Source organism: Heteronotia binoei, chromosome 15, assembly GCF_032191835.1.
Source record: "Heteronotia binoei isolate CCM8104 ecotype False Entrance Well chromosome 15, APGP_CSIRO_Hbin_v1, whole genome shotgun sequence".
Taxonomy (NCBI): Eukaryota; Metazoa; Chordata; class Lepidosauria; order Squamata; family Gekkonidae; genus Heteronotia; species Heteronotia binoei.
The window spans coordinates 10,878,600-10,898,078 of record NC_083237.1 but is presented as its reverse complement, the minus strand read 5'-3'; the positions used below and the strand labels follow the sequence as shown (position 1 = coordinate 10,898,078).

At 42.6% G+C, this 19,479-nt stretch overlaps 2 protein-coding genes across 2 annotated transcripts; both read left to right on the top strand.

Moving 5' to 3' along the window:
• Positions 1 to 1,802: 1,802 nt before the first annotated feature.
• LOC132583002 (vomeronasal type-2 receptor 26-like) lies at positions 1,803 to 9,753 on the top strand. The gene is made up of 4 exons (XM_060254667.1): positions 1,803 to 2,114; positions 3,062 to 3,280; positions 5,346 to 5,472; positions 8,852 to 9,753. Exons 1-4 carry the CDS (start codon positions 1,803 to 1,805, stop codon positions 9,751 to 9,753), a joined length of 1,560 nt encoding a protein of 519 aa, XP_060110650.1.
• Positions 9,754 to 12,473: 2,720 nt separating this feature from the next.
• On the top strand, positions 12,474 to 18,646 carry LOC132583001 (vomeronasal type-2 receptor 26-like). The gene is made up of 5 exons (XM_060254666.1): positions 12,474 to 12,764; positions 13,831 to 14,049; positions 14,760 to 14,864; positions 16,117 to 16,243; positions 17,745 to 18,646. Exons 1-5 carry the CDS (start codon positions 12,474 to 12,476, stop codon positions 18,644 to 18,646), a joined length of 1,644 nt encoding a protein of 547 aa, XP_060110649.1.
• The last annotated feature ends 833 nt before the right edge of the window (positions 18,647 to 19,479 follow it).

The window sequence follows — 19,479 nt, the reverse complement described above, 5'->3', positions numbered from 1 at the left end:
CCCCCTATCAAAGCAGTGACATAATTCTTTTCCAGGGCTGTAGCCAGGGTTTGGGAAGTTGGAGGGCCTCAAATATTTTCAGGGGGCACTCGGTGGCCTCACCCCCTTAGCCTTCCATCCCACATTCCTTCCATCCCTTCCCTGCCCGCTGCCTCTCCCCCCCTCCCCCACACTCAAATAGCATGCTGGAGAAGCAGGTGAGGCAGCCTCTGGCACAATTCCCTTTCTAAGTTCCTTCCCAGTCTGGTCACACTGCCATTGCCTCCTCCTCCCTCCCTCCCTCTGCTCCACCACTCAAAGAGTGCGCCGGAGGGGCAGCTGAGGAAGCCCCCTGGTGGCTATGGGCCTGTTCTTTTCATGTTTGCTCATGTTTGAATCCCACTCCATTTGTTCCCACTAAGGAGATGGAAAAAAAGTTGTGCTTAGAGCAGTAAAAAAATGAAACCTGTTTGCCACCAAACTTTCCACAGATTCCCCATGGGCATAAATAATTATTCCTTCCTGGAATTGTCCAAATCATTGTAATTTGATCTCTATGCCTTGGCCCTTCAGAAAGTTCTAGAAACTCATCAGCATGGAAACAGTTATAATACCATTGATTCATTGGCAGCTGGGAGGCAGAACTCCCAATCTGATCTCTCCCATATGGCCTTTTTAGGCCAGATATGCCATCCGGTGGATTTTTTTAAAAAATAAACTCTGAATCAGCATGCGTTTCTGTTGCTGAACTTTTTAGCGCATCGAATCAATAACCGTTCAGAACGTATATAGTCCAACTCAGCCACCATCCAAAGTCAGCCGGATGCAGGCTGGATGAGGCCATCAACAAATACAGGAAGACATGCATTGCTGAAGGATGTTGGAACTGGTGGTGCCACTGTTGCTCCTGTTTCCAAAGGGATGCAAATCAAATGCCAGCAGGTGTCGTTGGAAAGATCCCCTCCCTGTTCCACATGAATGGTACCAGCCAGGAGATTTCCTCATAGGTGGAATTGCTTCTCACTTATATCACTACCCAGCTGAAAAAACCTTCAGTCAACATCCAGCTCAGGAGTTGTACATGGATCCTTAGTAAGGAATTATTTTCTCTTTTGAAGTGTTTCTCTCGTATTCTTGGCCCATAATTGTTTTCCAGGGCAAACTGGCTTCATTCCCTTTATGAGAACTTGCACCACAATTCTCAGAGCCTGTATAGTCTCTAGAGCTGTTGATCATAGAATAAAGCTACTATTTGTTTAAGATACCAAAAGGACTGAGTAGATCCCTATGGCCAACTTCACCAAAGGACCCTGACTGATGTACCCCCAGCATTAAACTCAAAGGGGGACAAAAATCCAGGACAGATAGCAGTGACTGGTCCCCTCATAAGAAAGGCTGAAGAGAGAGGTCCCTTCCTAAGAGAGGCTGAAGACAAAGGTCCCCCTATAAGAAAGTCTGAAGAGAAAGGTCCTCTCATAAGTGAGATCTGGGAGCAGTGAGGTATCCCTACTAAGAATGTTGAGTTTCCTTCAGCCTTCTGAGCAGGGCTAGGTCGCACTTGTCTTGCTTGTGGGCTGCTTACATGAGGCAGGAGTGAGAGACGCCCAACAGATACTTGGTTGAGGTACAATGCAGTCTGATCTTAACAATCTTAACTTAAGGAGAACGAGAGTTTTATTAGCTCAGACAGCTTCAGTAACAAATGTAACAAAATCAAGGTTATCCTTATACCGAGGTAGCTAAATCGTATATGAAATGGATCAGTGTTATGACAAACAAATATAAAGTATTCCAATTTCAGGGCAGGTATTTCTGTTTACAGTATGGTGACCAAGTTCCATCAGCATGTCCTGGCCTTGGTGTTTGCCATAAATGAGATCAACCAAAATCTCAGAATCTTGCCCAATGTTACTCTTGGATATCACATCTATGACAACTACCACGACATGAAGATGACGTATCGCACCACTCTTGATCTACTCTGTAAATCACATCGGTATTTTCCTAACTATGAATGTGATAACCACAAAAACTTGGTAGCCATCATTGGGGGACTTAATTCTGATATCTCTTTCTGCATGGCAGACATCCTAAGTCTCTACAAGATACCACAGGTCAGACCTGTTCAAGGAACAGTGAGTGATTGGACAATAATAATGTTTATTTTCAGGGAGGTATTCTGAGATTTAAAAAGATGGAGAGGTGTGACTCTCTCATTGTGATAGACTGGGGATTGATTCAATAAAAGGGAACTTCTTGCACTCAAGTGATAGCATAGGAATATTTTTACATGTTTCTTTCACAGACAATATGAGATGAATCCATTGGGTTTTCCCTCCTGTTTAATCTACAGATTCCTTCATGAAATATTCATTGAAGCACGAACCCAAACAGCCTTTTTAACACATGTCTAATATATGTGTACGCTTATTTTTAGCTGACATATGGATCATTTGCTCCAGAGGAGCGAAATGCGAAACAGTCCCCTTCCTTTTACCGCATGGTCCCAAATGAAGCCCATCAGAATATGGGGATCATCCGTTTACTTCTCCATTTCCAGTGGACCTGGGTTGGGCTTTTTGCTGTGGATGAAGACAGTGGAGAACATTTCTTGAAGATCTTGGAGCCACTGCTCTCCCAAAATGGCATCTGTTTAGCTTTTATACACAGGGTCATCAGAAAGACCTATTGGGATTCAATGGGAGATGTTTTTGATTTAGTTTTCACTATTTATCTAACTTTGAGAGATAGCAAAGCCAATACTTTTATGTTCTATGGAGACTCTGGTGTACTTATTGGATTCCTCACTTATATGTTTCTAGCCGATCCTGGATTTCATGGCATTGTATCATTGAGAAAGGTATGGATTATGACAGCCCAGGTTGATTTTGCATTAACAGGCCTTCAAAAGGCCTGGGATTTCCAGTTCTTCCATGGGACCATTTTCTTCACAATTCACTCCAATGAAGTTCTTGGATTCCAGAGCTTTCTTCGAGACATAAAACCTTACGGGAAACAGGAAAATGGTTTTCTCAAAATATTCTGGGAGCAAGCATTTGACTGTTTTTATTCAAATCCTCAGAAGACAGTGAAGATCAATGAAACATGTACTGGGGAGGAGAGACTGGAGAGTCTTCCCGAGCACCTTTTTGAATTGCACATGACAGGCTACAGTTACAGCATCTACAATGCAGTCTATGCTGTGGCACATAGTTTGCACGCAATGTATTCATCCAAATCCAGTGACAGATCAATGGACAGGGGTCAAGGAGCGGAATGGCATGATCTCCAGTCTTGGCAGGTAACCTTGAGATTCAAATAACTCTATTTTCATGAATATTGTAGCATAATCTGTTCAAATGGATACATTTTCACAATCTGTATAAATGGTGAAATGATGAGCATATTATTCAATGGCAACAGTTTGGTGTAGTGGTTAAGTGTGCGGACTCTTATCTGGGAGAACCGGGTTCAATTCCCCACTCCTACACTTGCAGCTGCTGGAATGGCCTTGGGCCAGCCATAGCTCTCGTAAGAGTTGTCCTTGAAAGGGCAGCTTCTGGGAGAGCTCTCTCAGCCCCACCTACCTCACATGGTGTTTGTTGTGGGGGAAGAAGAAAAATGAGATTGTAAGCCACTCTGAGACTCTGATTCAGAGAGTAGGGTGGGGTATAAATCTGCAGTCCTCTCCATCTTCTTCAACAATTTTTGCATTCTCATTTGTCCCGATATGTGAATACTGATGAAAGGTAATCTGTAACATTTCATTCTTCTGCAAACATGAAATAATCAGGCTATGAATCCCCATGAAAATGTGTCTGAAAGGAGAGAAGTTGATCAATTTGACATTAAAATCTCAACTTTTTTTCATGTTCTCCTTTGGACCAGATTCACACATTTCTTCAAGGCATTTCATTTAACAATGCAGCTGGAGAAATCTTGTCTTTTAATGATCAATGGGAAATTGGATGTGGATTTGATATAATGAACTTGGTCACATTCCCAAATAAGAGCTTCTCCAGGGTGAAAATTGGAAGGGTGAATTTCAATGCCCCTGAAGGACAAGAATTACTTGTTCATGAGGACATGATTGTGTGGCAAACAAGTTTTAACAAGGTATGGATTTCAGGGTCTTTTCAGGGGCCATTCTAATCACTGGGCAAGAGATTCAGCAACAGCCCCCTATTTTGGTCATCATGAAAGACCATATTTTGTTTTGGAGTACTAAGTAGAAATATAGATTTAAAGTATCGAATTGTTTGACAATATGATTGAACTGTATATGCTATTCAAGTTAGGGTAAGAACTAAATAGTTGCATTTTCAAAAACTATGATTCAGTGCATAGAATGGAACAATACAGATGGATGAAACATTACTTTTTCAATACATTTTAGATTTTTTACAAATGGGGGACCTGAAAATACTTGCAGGGGCATCTGTTTTGTCCCTACACCACTCTTTCATCTTTTGAGAGCCAATTTGGTGTAGTGGTTAAATGCATGGACTCTTATCTGGGAAAATCGGGTTTGATTCCCCACTTGCAGCTGCTGGAATAGCCTTGGGTCAGCCATAGCTCTCGTAGAGCTTGTCCTTGAAAGGGCAGCTGCTGTGAGAGACCTCTCAGCCCCACCTACCTCACAGGGTGTTTGTTTTGGGTGAGAAAGATAAAGGAGATTGTGAGCTGCCCCGAGATTCAGAGTGGAGGGTGAAATATAAATCCAAAGTCATTGTCTTCTTCTTCTTCCCCTGCTCAGGTTTCCAACCTCCAGGTGGGGACTGGAGATTTCCCAGAAGTAAAACTGCTCTCCAGCCTACAGAGATCAGTTCCCCCGGATGCTTTGGAGGGCGTACTCTATGACATTTTAAGCCACTGTAGTCCCTCTCTTATCCAGCTTCCTCCCTCCCATGGCTCAAGCTCCCAAATGTCAGGAATTTCTCAAATCATAGTGGCATCCTTTCTGGCAGCCTATATATACACCCTCTATTTTCCTGGTTCCTTCTCTTCTTCTCACATCCCAACCAACCAACCAATGTTTATCTACCCTCTCTGTCTTCAGCTTTCCTTCTCTGCCCCCTAGGCTCCTCTTGGGGAAGAGTTTAGCCAAGTTGCATATGGGAGGTTGAGCTGGGTGCAATTGTGCAATGAAGAACCTGCAAAGACTTGCTAGGGATACCTCATTTCCCCCTGCATTGCCTCTCCCTTTCCCCTATCTATCTGGAGATTCCCCTCCCCCTTATTTTTGCAAGGATAATGGTCACACCATTTCAATTGCTCGCTTTTTGTTTCTATATCAGTTAATAAAGAATTTTTTTTAAAAAAATCTGACATCTCTTTCCTGGATCGCTGCTCATGTTTTTGGATAGATGGTGTCCATTTCTTTGTGCAATGACTACTGCAACCCTGGCTTTCACAAGAGGAGGAAGGAAGGGGAGACATTTTGTTGCTATGATTGTGTTCCTTGCCCAGAAGGGAGGATTTCAAGCCAGAAGGGTAGGTAACGTAATGCAGTAGCATTCAGGATTAATTCAAATTATTTGGATGTCAACAGTCTTCACTGGTGTCAACCTCTCATCACTCTTTGGGAAAATTATCCATTATGCAAGCCATTGGAAATCACCTCCAGATTGGACTACAACAATTCACTCTCTGCAGGGCTGCCCTTGAAGATGCCTCGGAAACTTCCGCTTATTCAGAATGTGCTGCTAGGCTGTTGACCAATACATTATGGTCTGTACATACTCAGCATATCTGTACATATTCAAGCAGCAACACTGGCTCCCAATTGGTTTCCAGGTCTTGAAAGCCCTAAGTCAGGGGTGTCAAACATGCGGCCTGGGGGCCGAATCAGGCCCCCAAATGGCTCCTATCAGGCCCCCGAACAACTGGCTGTCATCGGCTTCTTTCTCCCTTTCTCTTGCTTCCTTCTGCATCACAGTTGCTTTACAAGGCTTGCTCAATTGCACAGGAGCTACAGAGCAAAACCTCTGTTTTCTCCATTGGTTGAGAATGGTCCCTGGTCCCCTAGGGAAGGAAGGAAAGAGCCAGAGCTTCCTTTGCCCAGTTCCCTGGATCCCCTGGGAGAAAACAAAGAAAGCACCTTTAAGACCAACAAGTGCTAATGTTTAAGCACATTTTAAGTTTTGGGTTTTTTTTAAACTCTGTGTTTGTGTCCTATTAAAGTTTATCTCTGCTACCTGATCTTAAATAGTTCACATGGTTCAGCCTGATATAGCCCAGCCCGGCCCGACAAGGTCTTATTTATGTCAAATCCATCCCTCATAATAAATGAGTTTGACACCCCTGCCCTAAGTGGTCTGGAGACTTCATACCTTAAGGATCACCTGTGCTGTTATCACCCCCATGGTGCTTGTGTTCTGTTTCATATGGACTTCGGTGGTGCCTGGCCCTTGGGTAGCTCATTTAAGCTCAACGGGAACAAGGGCTTTCTCGATAGCAGCCCCACCCTGGTGGAATACTCTGTCTGAAGAGATTCATGCCCTGCAGGATCTGTCTAGGTTCTGCAGGGCCTGAGAGACCAAGTTATTCTTCCAGGCATTCTATTGAGGCAAGTTCACTTGGCCTCCTATGAGTTTTTCTGATTGCCATGCCAACTGCCATGATATTTAATTTTTTTAAAAAAAGTTTTGGTGTTATATTGTTAAGCGCACTGAGCCCTGATTGCTGGGGGAGGGGTGAGGATAAGAATCAATTAAAAAAACCCCTAACAAATAAGCCAAAATAGTTTCAAATGCAAAACCAGGTCAGGAAATTGGGTAGAAGACATTAATCTGTGACCAGTACCATGGCGAGTCAATGGGGCTGGTATTTGCAGGGAAGATTCCCATAGCAATCTGGCCCAAAGCTCTGTTCCACCCCACAACTGTTTTCTGCAGGAATTTTAATGTCTGATAGTACTATTAACAACCTGCATCTAAGACACTATGTTCCTTGCATGTCCATATGAAGTCCTCAGGGCAGTTTGGGCTACTACCCAAACTCTCTCCCCCCCCCCTCTTCTTATGCCTCCTCCATACTACCACTCAGTCCAGATACACACAACTTAACAGCAACACTTCCTTAAGGTCACATATTTGTTCTGTTGTCAGCATCCCAGAGTCAATTTGGTGTAGTGGTGAAGTGTGTGGACTCTTATCTGGGAGAACCGGGTTTGATTCCCCACTCCTCCACTTGCACCTGCTGGAATGGTCTTGGGTCAGTCATAGCTTTTGCAGGAGTTGTCCTTGAAAGGGCAGCTTCTGGGAGAGCTCTGTCAGCACCACGCATCTCACAGGATGTCTGTTGTAGGGGGAGAAGATAAAGGAGATTGTAAGCCGCTTTGAGTCTCCGATTCAGAGAGAAGGGCTGAGTATAAATCTGCAATTCTTCTTCTTCTACATCACCAATTTTTCCTTAACCATAACAGTATCTCATCTCTGCTCATCACCACTGCAAAAGCCAGCCACTTGCATCCATTCATCTGACCACCTGGCCACATTCAGCCCATCCTTCATTCTGCCCACTGTCCTCTTCTCTGTGGTGATGGTCAGGGACCTTTTAGTAGACTACTGCCTCTGCCCTTGTGAGGATGTCCACCAGTTAATGTTACAACCAGTATCTAACAGGATAAGCTTTTCATATTTGGTTCCCAGGGCACTTTTTTCCAATGTCAACCAAAAATGGTGTCCTGCACCACAATCCCTACAATATCATCATTTTGGAAGCTATTCTGAATACTCAAAGATCAAGTTTTAGTCGGCATATGCACATTTTTGTTTAGACATCAGTTGACACATTTATTTGTACATTTAAAAATATTCCTCATTACCTGCATGGCTGAAAGTCTTATGGCACCCCATAACATAATGTCTTATATGCATGAAAGTTATATTCCATACGATCTGTTGAAATGATTAAAGCAAAAAGAAATCTGATTGCTAAATCACTACCACCACCACCGCCATCACCATCATTTCAAATGTTAAATTGGAAGTTTGGAGTACCACCACATCTAGATCGAGCAGCAGAAATTGAACGTGAACGTTTTCAGCATTGTTCCCACATCAAATACAGTCACAATGCTTCTATCATACTCATTCTCATGGCAAGTGTCTAAGAACATAAGAGCAGCCATGTTGGATCAGGCCAATGTCCCATCTAGTCCAACACTCTGTGTCACACAGTGGCCAAAATTTTAATATATATATATATATAAATATATACACACACTCACACACACTGTGGCTAATAACCACTGATGGACCTCTGTGCCATATTTTTATCTAACCCCTCTTGAAGGTGGCCATGCTTGTGGCCGCCACCACCTCCTGTGGCAGTGAATTCCACGTGTTAATCACCCTTTGGGTGAAGAAGTACTTCCTTTTATCCGTTTTAACCTGTCTGCTCAGCAATTTCATCGAATGCCCACGAGTTCTTGTATTGTAAGAAAGGGAGAAAAGTACCTCTTTCTCTACTTTCTGCATCCCATGCATTATCTTGTAAACCTCTATCATGTCACCCCGCAGTCGACGTTTCTCCAAGCTAAAGAGTCCCAAGTGTTTCAACCTTTCTTCATAGGGAAAGTGTTCCAGCCCTTTAATCATTCTAGTTGCCCTTTTCTGGACTTTCTCCAATGCTATAATATCCTTTTTGAGGTGCGGCAACCAGAACTGCACACAGTACTCCAAATGAGACCGCACCATCGATTTATGCAGGAGCATTATGATACTGGCTGATTTGTTTTCAATTCCCTTCCTAATAATTCCCAGCATGGTGTTGGCCTTTTTTATTACAAACACACACTGTCTTGACATTTTCAGTGAGTTATACAGTGAGTCTCTGTGATAGCTCCCCTTTATCTTTTGTTTTCCAGATATGGACGATTGCACCAAATGCCAAAGTGGTCAGTATTCAAACAAGGACCAAGATGGATGCATTCCCAAGACCTTAAACTTCCTGTCTTTTGATGAACCTTTAGGAATTTCTTTGGCTTCCATAGCTGCTTCTTTAGTTCTTCTCACAACTGTAGTATTAGGAACTTTTATTAAGCACAAAAACACTCCTGTTGTCAAAGCCAACAACCTGGACATCACCTACGCACTTCTCATTTCCCTCCTGTTCTGCTTCCTCTCTTCCTTGCTATTTGTTGGGCAACCAAGTCAGGTGACCTGCTTCTTTCGACTGTCAACTTTCAGCATTGTCTTTTCAGTGGCTGTTTCCTGTGTGTTGGCCAAAACCATCACTGTGGTTGTTGCTTTCATGGCCACTAAACCAGGATCCAGCATGAAGAGGTGGCTAGGGAAATGGCTGGCTAAGTCAGTCGTCCTTTCTTGCTCCCTCATTCAGGTGGGCATTTCTATAGTGTGGCTAGCAACCTCACCACCGTTCCCAGATTTTGACACACTGTCATTGACTGAAGAGATCATAGTAGAATGTAATGAAGGGTCTGTTTTCATGTTCTACATTGTTCTGGGTTATATGGGACTTCTATCCATCATGAGTTTGACTGTGGCTTTCCTAGCTAGGAAGTTGCCGAACAGTTTTAATGAAGCCAAGTTCATCACCTTCAGCATGTTGATCTTTTGCAGTGTTTGGGTGTCTTTTGTTCCAACCTATCTCAGCACCAAAGGGAAATCCATGGTAATGGTAGAAATCTTCTCTATCTTGGTGTCCAGTGCTGGGTTATTAGGCTGTATATTTTTCCCCAAATGCTTCATTATTGTGTTGAGACCTGAGCTGAACAGGAGAGAGGAACTAATAAGGAGAAAAAGATAATCAGGTTGGTGATTCTTAATGTTATCCGCCTTTCCCGGCCCCTCCTGGAGATTCAAAGAAAAAGAGCTGTGGAGAACTGTGTTTATCCCCTACATATCTGTCCTATACATGTTTTGATCTAGCAGGGGCTCCATAACCCTCCTCCTTTTACTGGCTCCTTATTTTGCTGCCTACTCAGAAACATAAATGTGTCCAGAAAAAACACAGTATGCGGATTTCATCACAATGGCCCACAAGGGAGAAGCTTTCCTGACTGTCCCAAAGAGGTAGTAGGGCCTTTTCAGCAGCAGCCCCATGGACTATGGAACAACCTGCCCAGAGACATGCAGCTGTCCCCAACACTTTCAATTTGTACAAGGCAGTTGAAGGTAGTGACTAATTTTGATGTTTATTTATTGCCATTACTAATTGTGATTTGATATGATGGTATTTTCTATGTACCCGCATTCACACTCTTTTATAAATGTTTTATTTACACTTTAAGCTGTCTCGCCTAGAAAGATGGCTAATAAATATTTAAATAAGCAAATAAGTACATTCATGGAAGGGACATTAATTTCTGCAGCACCTCCTTGATGGATCTGTGACTGAGGAGGGCACGGGGGGGGGGGGACACATGGGACAAGATAGTATGCCGGGGAACAATTGTGATTGGGAGAATTTCCTTAGCAGACCTCGTTTATAATATCAAAGAACTGTTATCTCCTATCCCCTCGATCTAAGTGAATCTGAACTATTATGACCTTCCTTTCTGAGTGGATACTGTGAGCCACGTTTAGCAACTATGGTGGAAAAGATGTCCTCTCTAAAGGAATAAAACTGCCGTTCACAAAAGACGGGGGAAAGGAATTCGTTCCATTGAACTCGCCGGGATTTCTGGGTAAGGATGCTCAGCATGGTGCTGCTCAAGCTCTGCATCCTGCCCCCTATCAAAGCAGTGACATAATTCTTTTCCAGGGCTGTAGCCAGGGTTTGGGAAGTTGGGGGGCCTCAAATATTTTCAGGGGGCACTCGGTGGCCTCACCCCCTTAGCCTTCCATCCCACATTCCTTCCATCCCTTCCCTGCCCGCTGCCTCTCCCCCCCTCCCCCACACTCAAATAGCATGCTGGAGAAGCAGGTGAGGCAGCCTCTGGCACAATTCCCTTCCTAAGTTCCTTCCCAGTCTGGTCACACTGCCATTGCCTCCTCCTCCCTCCCTCCCTCTGCTCCACCACTCAAAGAGTGCGCCGGAGGGGCAGCTGAGGAAGCCCCCTGGTGGCTATGGGCCTGTTCTTTTCATGTTTGCTCATGTTTGAATCCCACTCCATTTGTTCCCACTAAGGAGATGGAAAAAAAGTTGTGCTTAGAGCAGTAAAAAAATGAAACCTGTTTGCTACCAAACTTTCCACAGATTCCCCATGGGCATAAATAATTATTCCTTCCTGGAATTGTCCAAATCATTGTAATTTGATCTCTATGCCTTGGCCCTTCAGAAAGTTCTAGAAACTCATCAGCATGGAAACAGTTATAATACCATTGATTCATTGGCAGCTGGGAGGCAGAACTCTCAATCTGATCTCTCCCATATGGCCTTTTTAGGCCAGATATGCCATCCGTGGATTTTTTTAAAAAATAAACTCTGAATCAGCATGCATTTCTGTTGCTGAACTTTTTAGCGCATCGAATCAATAACCGTTCAGAATGTATATAGTCCAACTCAGCCACCATCCAAAGTCAGACGGATGCAGGCTGGATGAGGCCATCAACAAATACAGGAAGACATGCATTGCTGAAGGATGTTGGAACTGGTGGTGCCACTGTTGCTCCTGTTTCCAAAGGGATGCAAATCAAATGCCAGCAGGTGTCGTTGGAAAGATCCCCTCCCTGTTCCACATGAATGGTACCAGCCAGGAGATTTCCTCATAGGTGGAATTGCTTCTCACTTATATCACTACCCAGCTGAAAAAACCTTCAGTCAACATCCAGCTCAGGAGTTGTACATGGATCCTTAGTAAGGAATTATTTTCTCTTTTGAAGTGTTTCTCTCGTATTCTTGGCCCATAATTGTTTTCCAGGGCAAACTGGCTTCATTCCCTTTATGAGAACTTGCACCACAATTCTCAGAGCCTGTATAGTCTCTAGAGCTGTTGATCATAGAATAAAGCTACTATTTGTTTAAGATACCAAAAGGACTGAGTAGATCCCTATGGCCAACTTCACCAAAGGACCCTGACTGATGTACCCCCAGCATTAAACTCAAAGGGGGACAAAAATCCAGGACAGATAGCAGTGACTGGTCCCCTCATAAGAAAGGCTGAAGAGAGAGGTCCCTTCCTAAGAGAGGCTGAAGACAAAGGTCCCCTTATAAGAAAGTCTGAAGAGAAAGGTCCTCTCATAAGTGAGATCTGGGAGCAGTGAGGTATGCCTACTAAGAATGTTGAGTTTCCTTCAGCCTTCTGAGCAGGGCTAGGTCGCACTTGTCTTGCTTGTGGGCTGCTTACATGAGGCAGGAGTGAGAGACGCCCAGCAGATACTTGGTTGAGGTACAATGCAGTCTGATCTTAACAATCTTAACTTAAGGAGAACGAGAGTTTTATTAGCTTAGACAGCTTCAGTAACAAATGTAACAAAATCAAGGTTATCCTTATACCGTAGCTAAATCATATATGAAATGGATCAGTGTTATGACAAACAAATATAAAGTATTCCAATTTCAGGGCAGGTATTTCTGTTTACAGTATGGTGACCAAGTTCCATCAGCATGTCCTGGCCTTGGTGTTTGCCATAAATGAGATCAACCAAAATCTCAGCATCTTGCCCAACGTTACTCTTGGATATCACATCTATGACAACTACCACGACATGAAGATGACGTATCGCACCACTCTTGATCTACTCTGTAAATCACATCGGTATTTTCCTAACTATGAATGTGATAACCACAAAAACTTGGTAGCCATCATTGGGGGACTTAATTCTGATATCTCTTTCTGCATGGCAGACATCCTAAGTCTCTACAAGATACCACAGGTCAGACCTGTTCAAGGAACAATGAGTGATTGGACAATAATAATGTTTATTATTTATGTATGTATGTATGTATTATGTATTATTACTCTTCGGAGTGGAGAGCGGGGTATAAATCCAATATCTTCTTCTTCTTCTTCTTCTTCTTTATTTTCAGGGAGGTATTCTGAGATTTAAAAAGATGGAGAGGTGTGACTGTCTCATTGTGATAGACTGGGGATTGATTCAATAAAAGCGAACTTCTTGCATTCAAGTGATAGCATAAGAATATTTTTACATGTTTCTTTCACAGACAATATGAGATGAATCCATTGGGTTTTCCCTCCTGTTTAATCTACAGATTCCTTCATGAAATATTCATAGAAGCATGAACCCAAACAGCCTTTTTAACACATGTCTAATATATGTGTACACTTATTTTTAGCTGACATATGGATCATTTGCTCCAGAGGAGCGAAATGCGAAACGGTCCCCTTCCTTTTACCGCATGGTCCCAAATGAAGCCCATCAGAATATGGGGATCATCCGTTTACTTCTCCATTTCCAGTGGACATGGGTTGGGCTTTTTGCTGTGGATGATGACAGTGGAGAACATTTCTTGAAGATCTTGGAGCCACTGCTCTCCCAAAATGGCATCTGTTTAGCTTTTATACACAGGGTCATCAAAAAGACCTATTGGGATTCAATAGGAGATGTTTTTGATTTAGTTTTCACTATTTATCTAACTTTGAGAGATAGCAAAGCCAATACTTTTATGTTCTATGGAAACTCTGGAGTACTTACTGCATTCCTCACTTATATGTTTCTAGCTGATCCTGGATTTCATGGCATTGTATCATTGAGAAAGGTATGGATTATGACAGCCCAGGTTGATTTTGCATTAACAGGCCTTCAAAAGGCCTGGGATTTCCAGTTCTTCCATGGGACCATTTTCTTCACAATTCACTCCAATGAAGTTCTCGGATTCCTGAGATTTCTTCGAGACATAAAACCTTATGGGAAACAGGAAAATGGTTTTCTCAAAATATTCTGGGAGCAAGCATTTGACTGTTTTTATTCAAATCCTCAGAAGACAGTGAAGATCAATGAAACATGTACTGGGGAGGAGAGACTGGAGAGTCTTCCTGAACACCTTTTTGAATTGCACATGACAGGCTACAGTTACAGCATCTACAATGCAGTCTATGCTGTGGCACATAGTTTGCATGCCATGTATTCATCGAAATCCAGTGACAGATCAATGGACAGGGGTCAAGGAGCGGAATGGCATGATCTCCAGTCTTGGCAGGTAACCTTGAGACTCAAATAACTCTATTTTCATGAATATTGTAGCATAATCTGTTCAAATGGATACATTTTCACAATCTGTATAAATGGTGAAATGATGAGCATATTATTCAATGGCAACAGTTTGGTGTAGTGGTTAAGTGTGCGGACTCTTATCTGGGAGAACCCGGTTCAATTCCCCACTCCTACACTTGCAGCTGCTGGAATGGCCTTGGGCCAGCCATAGCTCTCGTAAGAGTTGTCCCTGAAAGGGAAGCTTCTGGGAGAGCTCTCTCAGCCCCACCCACCTCACATGGTGTTTGTTGTGGGAGAAGAAGAAAAATGAGATTGTAAGCCACTCTGAGACTCTGATTCAGAGAGTAGGGTGGGGTATAAATCTGCAGACCTCTCCATCTTCTTCAACAATTTTTGCATTCTCATTTGTCCCGATATGTGAATACTGATGAAAGGTAATCTGTAAAATTTCATTCTTCTGCAAACATGAAATTATCAGGCTATGAATCCCCATGAAAATGTGTCTGAAAGGAGAGAAGTTGATCAATTTGACATTAAAATGTCAACTCTTTTTCATGTTCTCCTTTGGACCAGATTCACACATTTCTTCAAGGCATTTCATTTAACAATTCAGCTGGAGAAATCTTGTCTTTTAATGATCAATGGGAAATTGGATGTGGATTTGATATAATGAACTTGGTCACATTCCCAAATAAGAGCTTCTCCAGGGTGAAAATTGGAAGTGTGAATTTCAATGCTCCTGAAGGACAAGAATTACTTGTTCATGAGAACATGATTGTGTGGCAAACAAGTTTTAACAAGGTATGGATTTCAGGGTCTTTTCAGGGGCCATTCTAATCACTGGGCAAGAGATTCAGCAACAGCCCCCTATTTTGGTCATCATGAAAGACCATATTTTGTTTTGGAGTACTAAGTAGAAATATAGATTTAAAGTATCAAATTGTTTGACAATATGATTGAACTGTATATGCGATTCAAGTTAGGGTAAGAACTAAATAGTTGCATTTTCAAAAACTATGATTCAGTGCATAGAATGGAACAATACAGATGGATGAAACATTACTTTTTCAATACATTTTAGATTTTTTACAAATGGGGGACCTGAAAATACTTGCAGGGGCATCTGTTTAGTCCCTACACCACTCTTTCATCTTTTGAGAGCCAATTTGGTGTAGTGGTTAAATGCATGGACTCTTATCTGGGAAAATCGGGTTTGATTCCCCACTTGCAGCTGCTGGAATAGCCTTGGGTCAGCCATAGCTCTCGTAGAGCTTGTCCTTGAATGGGCAGCTGCTGTGAGAGACCTCTCAGCCCCACCTACCTCACAGGGTGTTTGTTTTGAGTGAGAAAGATAAAGGAGATTGTGAGCTGCCCCGAGATTCAGAGTGGAGGGTGAAATATAAATCCAAAGTCATTGTCTTCTTCTTCTTCCCCTGCTCAGGTTTCCAACCTCCAGGTGGGGATTGGAGATTTCCCAGAAGTAAAACTGCTCTCCAGCCTACAGAGATCAGTTCCCCCGGATGCTTTGGAGGGCGTACTCTATGACATATTAAGCCACTGTAGTCCCTCTCTTATCCAGCTTCCTCCCTCCCATGGCTCAAGCTCCCAAATGTCAGGAATTTCTCAAATCATAGCGGCATCCTTCCTGGCAGCCTATATATACACCCTCTATTTTCCTGGTTCCTTCTCTTCTTCTCACATCCCAACCAACCAGCCAATGTTTATCTACCCTCTCTGTCTTCAGCTTTCCTTCTCTGCCCCCCTAGGCTCCTCTTGGGGAAGAGTTTAGCCAAGTTGCATATGGGAGGTTGAGCTGGGTGCAATTGTGCAATGAAGAACCTGCAAAGACTTGCTAGGGATACCTCATTTCCCCCTGCATTGCCTCTCCCTTTCCCCTATCTATCTGGAGATTCCCCTCCCCCTTATTTTTGCAAGGATAATGGTCACACCATTTTAATTGCTCGCTTTTTGTTTCTATATCAGTTAATAAAGAATTTTTTAAAAAAAAAATCTGACACCTCTTTCCTGGATCGCTGCTCATGTTTTTGGATAGATGGTGTCCATTTCTTTGTGCAATGACTACTGCAACCCTGGCTTTCACAAGAGGAGGAAGGAAGGGGAGACATTTTGTTGCTATGATTGTGTTCCTTGCCCAGAAGGGAAGATTTCAAGCCAGAAGGGTAGGTAACGTAATGCACCAATCTTTCCTTAACCATAACAGAATCTCATCTCCGCTCATCACCACTGCAAAAGCAAGTCACTTGCATCCAATCATCTGACCACCTGGCCACATTCAGCCCATCCTTCATTCTGCCCACTGTCCTCTTCTCTGCAGTGATGTTCAGGGACCTTTTGGTAGACTACTGCCTCTGCCCTCGTGAGGATGTCCACCAGTTAATGTTACAACCAGTATCTAACAGGATAAGCTTCTCATATTTGGTTCCCAGGGCACTTTTTTTCAATGTCAACCAAATATGGTGTCCTGTACTACAATCCCTTCAATATCATCATTTTGGAAGCTATTCTGAATACTCAAAGATCAAGTTTTAGTCGGCATATGCACATTTTTGTTTAGACATCAGTTGACACATTTATTTGTACATTTAAAAATATTCCTCATTACCTGCATGGCTGAAAGTCTTATGGCACCCCATAACATAATGTCTTATATGCATGAAAGTTATATTCCATACGATCTGTTGAAATGATTAAAGCAAAAAGAAATCTGATTGCTAAACCACCACCACCACCACCGCCATCACCATCATTTCAAATGTTAAATTGGAAGTTTGAGTACCACCACATCTAGATAGAGCAGCAGAAATCGAACATGAACATTTTCAGCATTGTTCCCACATCAAATACAGTCACAATGCTTCTATCATACTCATTCTCATGGCAAGTGTCTAAGAACATAAGAGAAGCCATGTTGGATCAGGCGAATGGCCAATCTAGTCCAACACTCTGTGTCACACAGTGGCCAAAATTTTAATATATATATTATATATATATAATATATATATTATATACACACACACTCACACACACTGTGGCTAATAGCCACTGATGGACCTCTGTGCCATATTTTTTTCTAACCCCTCTTGAAGGTGGCCATGCTTGTGGCCGCCACCACCTCCTGTGGCAGTGAATTCCACGTGTTAATCACCCTTTGGGTGAAGAAGTACTTCCTTTTATCCGTTTTAACCTGTCTGCTCAGCAATTTCATCGAATGCCCACGAGTTCTTGTATTGTAAGAAAGGGAGAAAAGTACCTCTTTCTCTACTTTCTGCATCCCATGCATTATCTTGTAAACCTCTATCATGTCACCCCGCAGTCGACGTTTCTCCAAGCTAAAGAGTCCCAAGTGTTTCAACCTTTCTTCATAGGGAAAGTGTTCCAGCCCTTTAATCATTCTAGTTGCCCTTTTCTGGACTTTCTCCAATGCTATAATATCCTTTTTGAGGTGCGGCAACCAGAACTGCACACAGTACTCCAAATGAGACCACACCATCGATTTATACAGGGGCATTATGATACTGGCTGATTTGTTTTCAATTCCCTTCCTAATAATTCCCAGCATGGTGTTGGCCTTTTTTATTGCAAACACACACTGTCTTGACATTTTCAGTGAGTTATACAGTGAGTCTCTGTGATAGCTCCCCTTTATCTTTTGTTTTCCAGATATGGACGATTGCACCAAATGCCAAAGTGGTCAGTATTCAAACAAGGACCAAGATGGATGCATTCCCAAGACCTTAAACTTCCTGTCTTTTGATGAACCTTTAGGAATTTCTTTGGCTTCCATAGCTGCTTCTTTAGCTCTTCTCACAACTGTAGTATTAGGAACTTTTATTAAGCACAAAAACACTCCTGTTGTCAAAGCCAACAACCTGGACATCACCTACGCACTTCTCATTTCCCTCCTGTTCTGCTTCCTCTCTTCCTTGCTATTTGTTGGGCAACCAAGTCAGGTGACCTGCTTCTTTCGACTGTCAACTTTCAGCATTGTCTTTTCAGTGGCTGTTTCCTGTGTGTTGGCCAAAACCATCACTGTGGTTGTTGCTTTCATGGCCACTAAACCAGGATCCAGCATGAAGAGGTGGCTAGGGAAATGGCTGGCTAAGTCAGCTGTCCTTTCTTGCTCCCTCATTCAGGTGGGCATTTCTATAGTGTGGCTAGCAACCTCACCACCGTTCCCAGATTTTGACACACTGTCATTGACTGAAGAGATCATAGTAGAATGTAATGAAGGGTCTGTTTTCATGTTCTACATTGTTCTGGGTTATATGGGACTTCTATCCATCATGAGTTTGACTGTGGCTTTCCTAGCTAGGAAGTTGCCGAACAGTTTTAATGAAGCCAAGTTCATCACCTTCAGCATGTTGATCTTTTGCAGTGTTTGGGTGTCTTTTGTTCCAACCTATCTCAGCACCAAAGGGAAATCCATGGTAATGGTAGAAATCTTCTCTATCTTGGTGTCCAGTGCTGGGTTATTAGGCTGTATATTTTTCCCCAAATGCTTCATTATTGTGTTGAGACCTGAGCTGAACAGGAGAGAGGAACTAATAAGGAGAAAAAGATAATCAGGTTGGTGATTCTTAATGTTAGAGACAATTTATCCGCCTTTCCCGGCCCCTCCTGGAGATTCAAAGAAAAAGAGCTGTCAGTTGGGAGTCTCCTTTAAAATATACAACTTTATTGATATCAAGAAAGAGGGGTGACACTTTGCAACGAGCTCTCTGATCAGTTCCATACATGCCCTTTTATCTTCTACTCCCGACCAATGAGTCCCTCCTTGTTTCCCCATAGGCTTAGGTACTCAGAAGATACAGCCTATCCGATCGCCTATGTCATACTCCCTCCTTGATATGTACCCCTCCCGTTACATACATTGCATGTGCATTTAAATTTACCTTTCTCCGAAGTAGGGTGTGTCAGTTAATATTCATTACTTGATTATGCCTGCGTACTTGCTACTTATTAGTCTCTATTGCTATTAATCTTTACTGTTATCATGGCCTGTTCAACCATGTCATGTCTTTTACTACAGTAGTTCTGCTTCTGCGTTTTAACAATGGCTAATACACCTGTTCTATGGTTACTAAATGTTTGTGCTTTGCATACCTGGTTCTGCTTCTTGTGTTAAGACATTACATTTGGTTCTTTCTTTGGAAAGTACCTTCTGTTTGTTTCAGCTCATGTCATTATTTCACTTCTTAATATCTCTCTTCTTCCTTAAGTGACACTGCTTCTCTGCCAGCAGGCAGATGGGGAATTCCAGTGTTCTCCTCCTTTTCTAAGCAAGTACACACAAAAAGGGACAGATCCAAGAAATAAAGAAAAGAGAATAAAGAACAGATTGTATGATCTGTAAATACATATATTTTAGAATGACTCTTTCCCAGGTATAACTGAG

Excerpts from the sequence above, each read along its gene's own strand:
- LOC132583002 (XM_060254667.1), top strand. The coding sequence starts at position 1,803 with ATGGTGACCAAGTTCCATCAGCATGTCCTGGCCTTGGTGTTTGCCATA. Across the intron at positions 2,115-3,061 it reads TCAGACCTGTTCAAGGAACA|AAGACAGTGAAGATCAATGA; the intron begins GTGAGTGATTGG and ends TCAAATCCTCAG. Across the intron at positions 5,473-8,851 it reads GAGGATTTCAAGCCAGAAGG|ATATGGACGATTGCACCAAA; the intron begins GTAGGTAACGTA and ends TTTGTTTTCCAG.
- LOC132583001 (XM_060254666.1), top strand. The coding sequence starts at position 12,474 with ATGGTGACCAAGTTCCATCAGCATGTCCTGGCCTTGGTGTTTGCCATA. Across the intron at positions 12,765-13,830 it reads GTCTCTACAAGATACCACAG|AAGACAGTGAAGATCAATGA; the intron begins GTCAGACCTGTT and ends TCAAATCCTCAG. Across the intron at positions 16,244-17,744 it reads GAAGATTTCAAGCCAGAAGG|ATATGGACGATTGCACCAAA; the intron begins GTAGGTAACGTA and ends TTTGTTTTCCAG.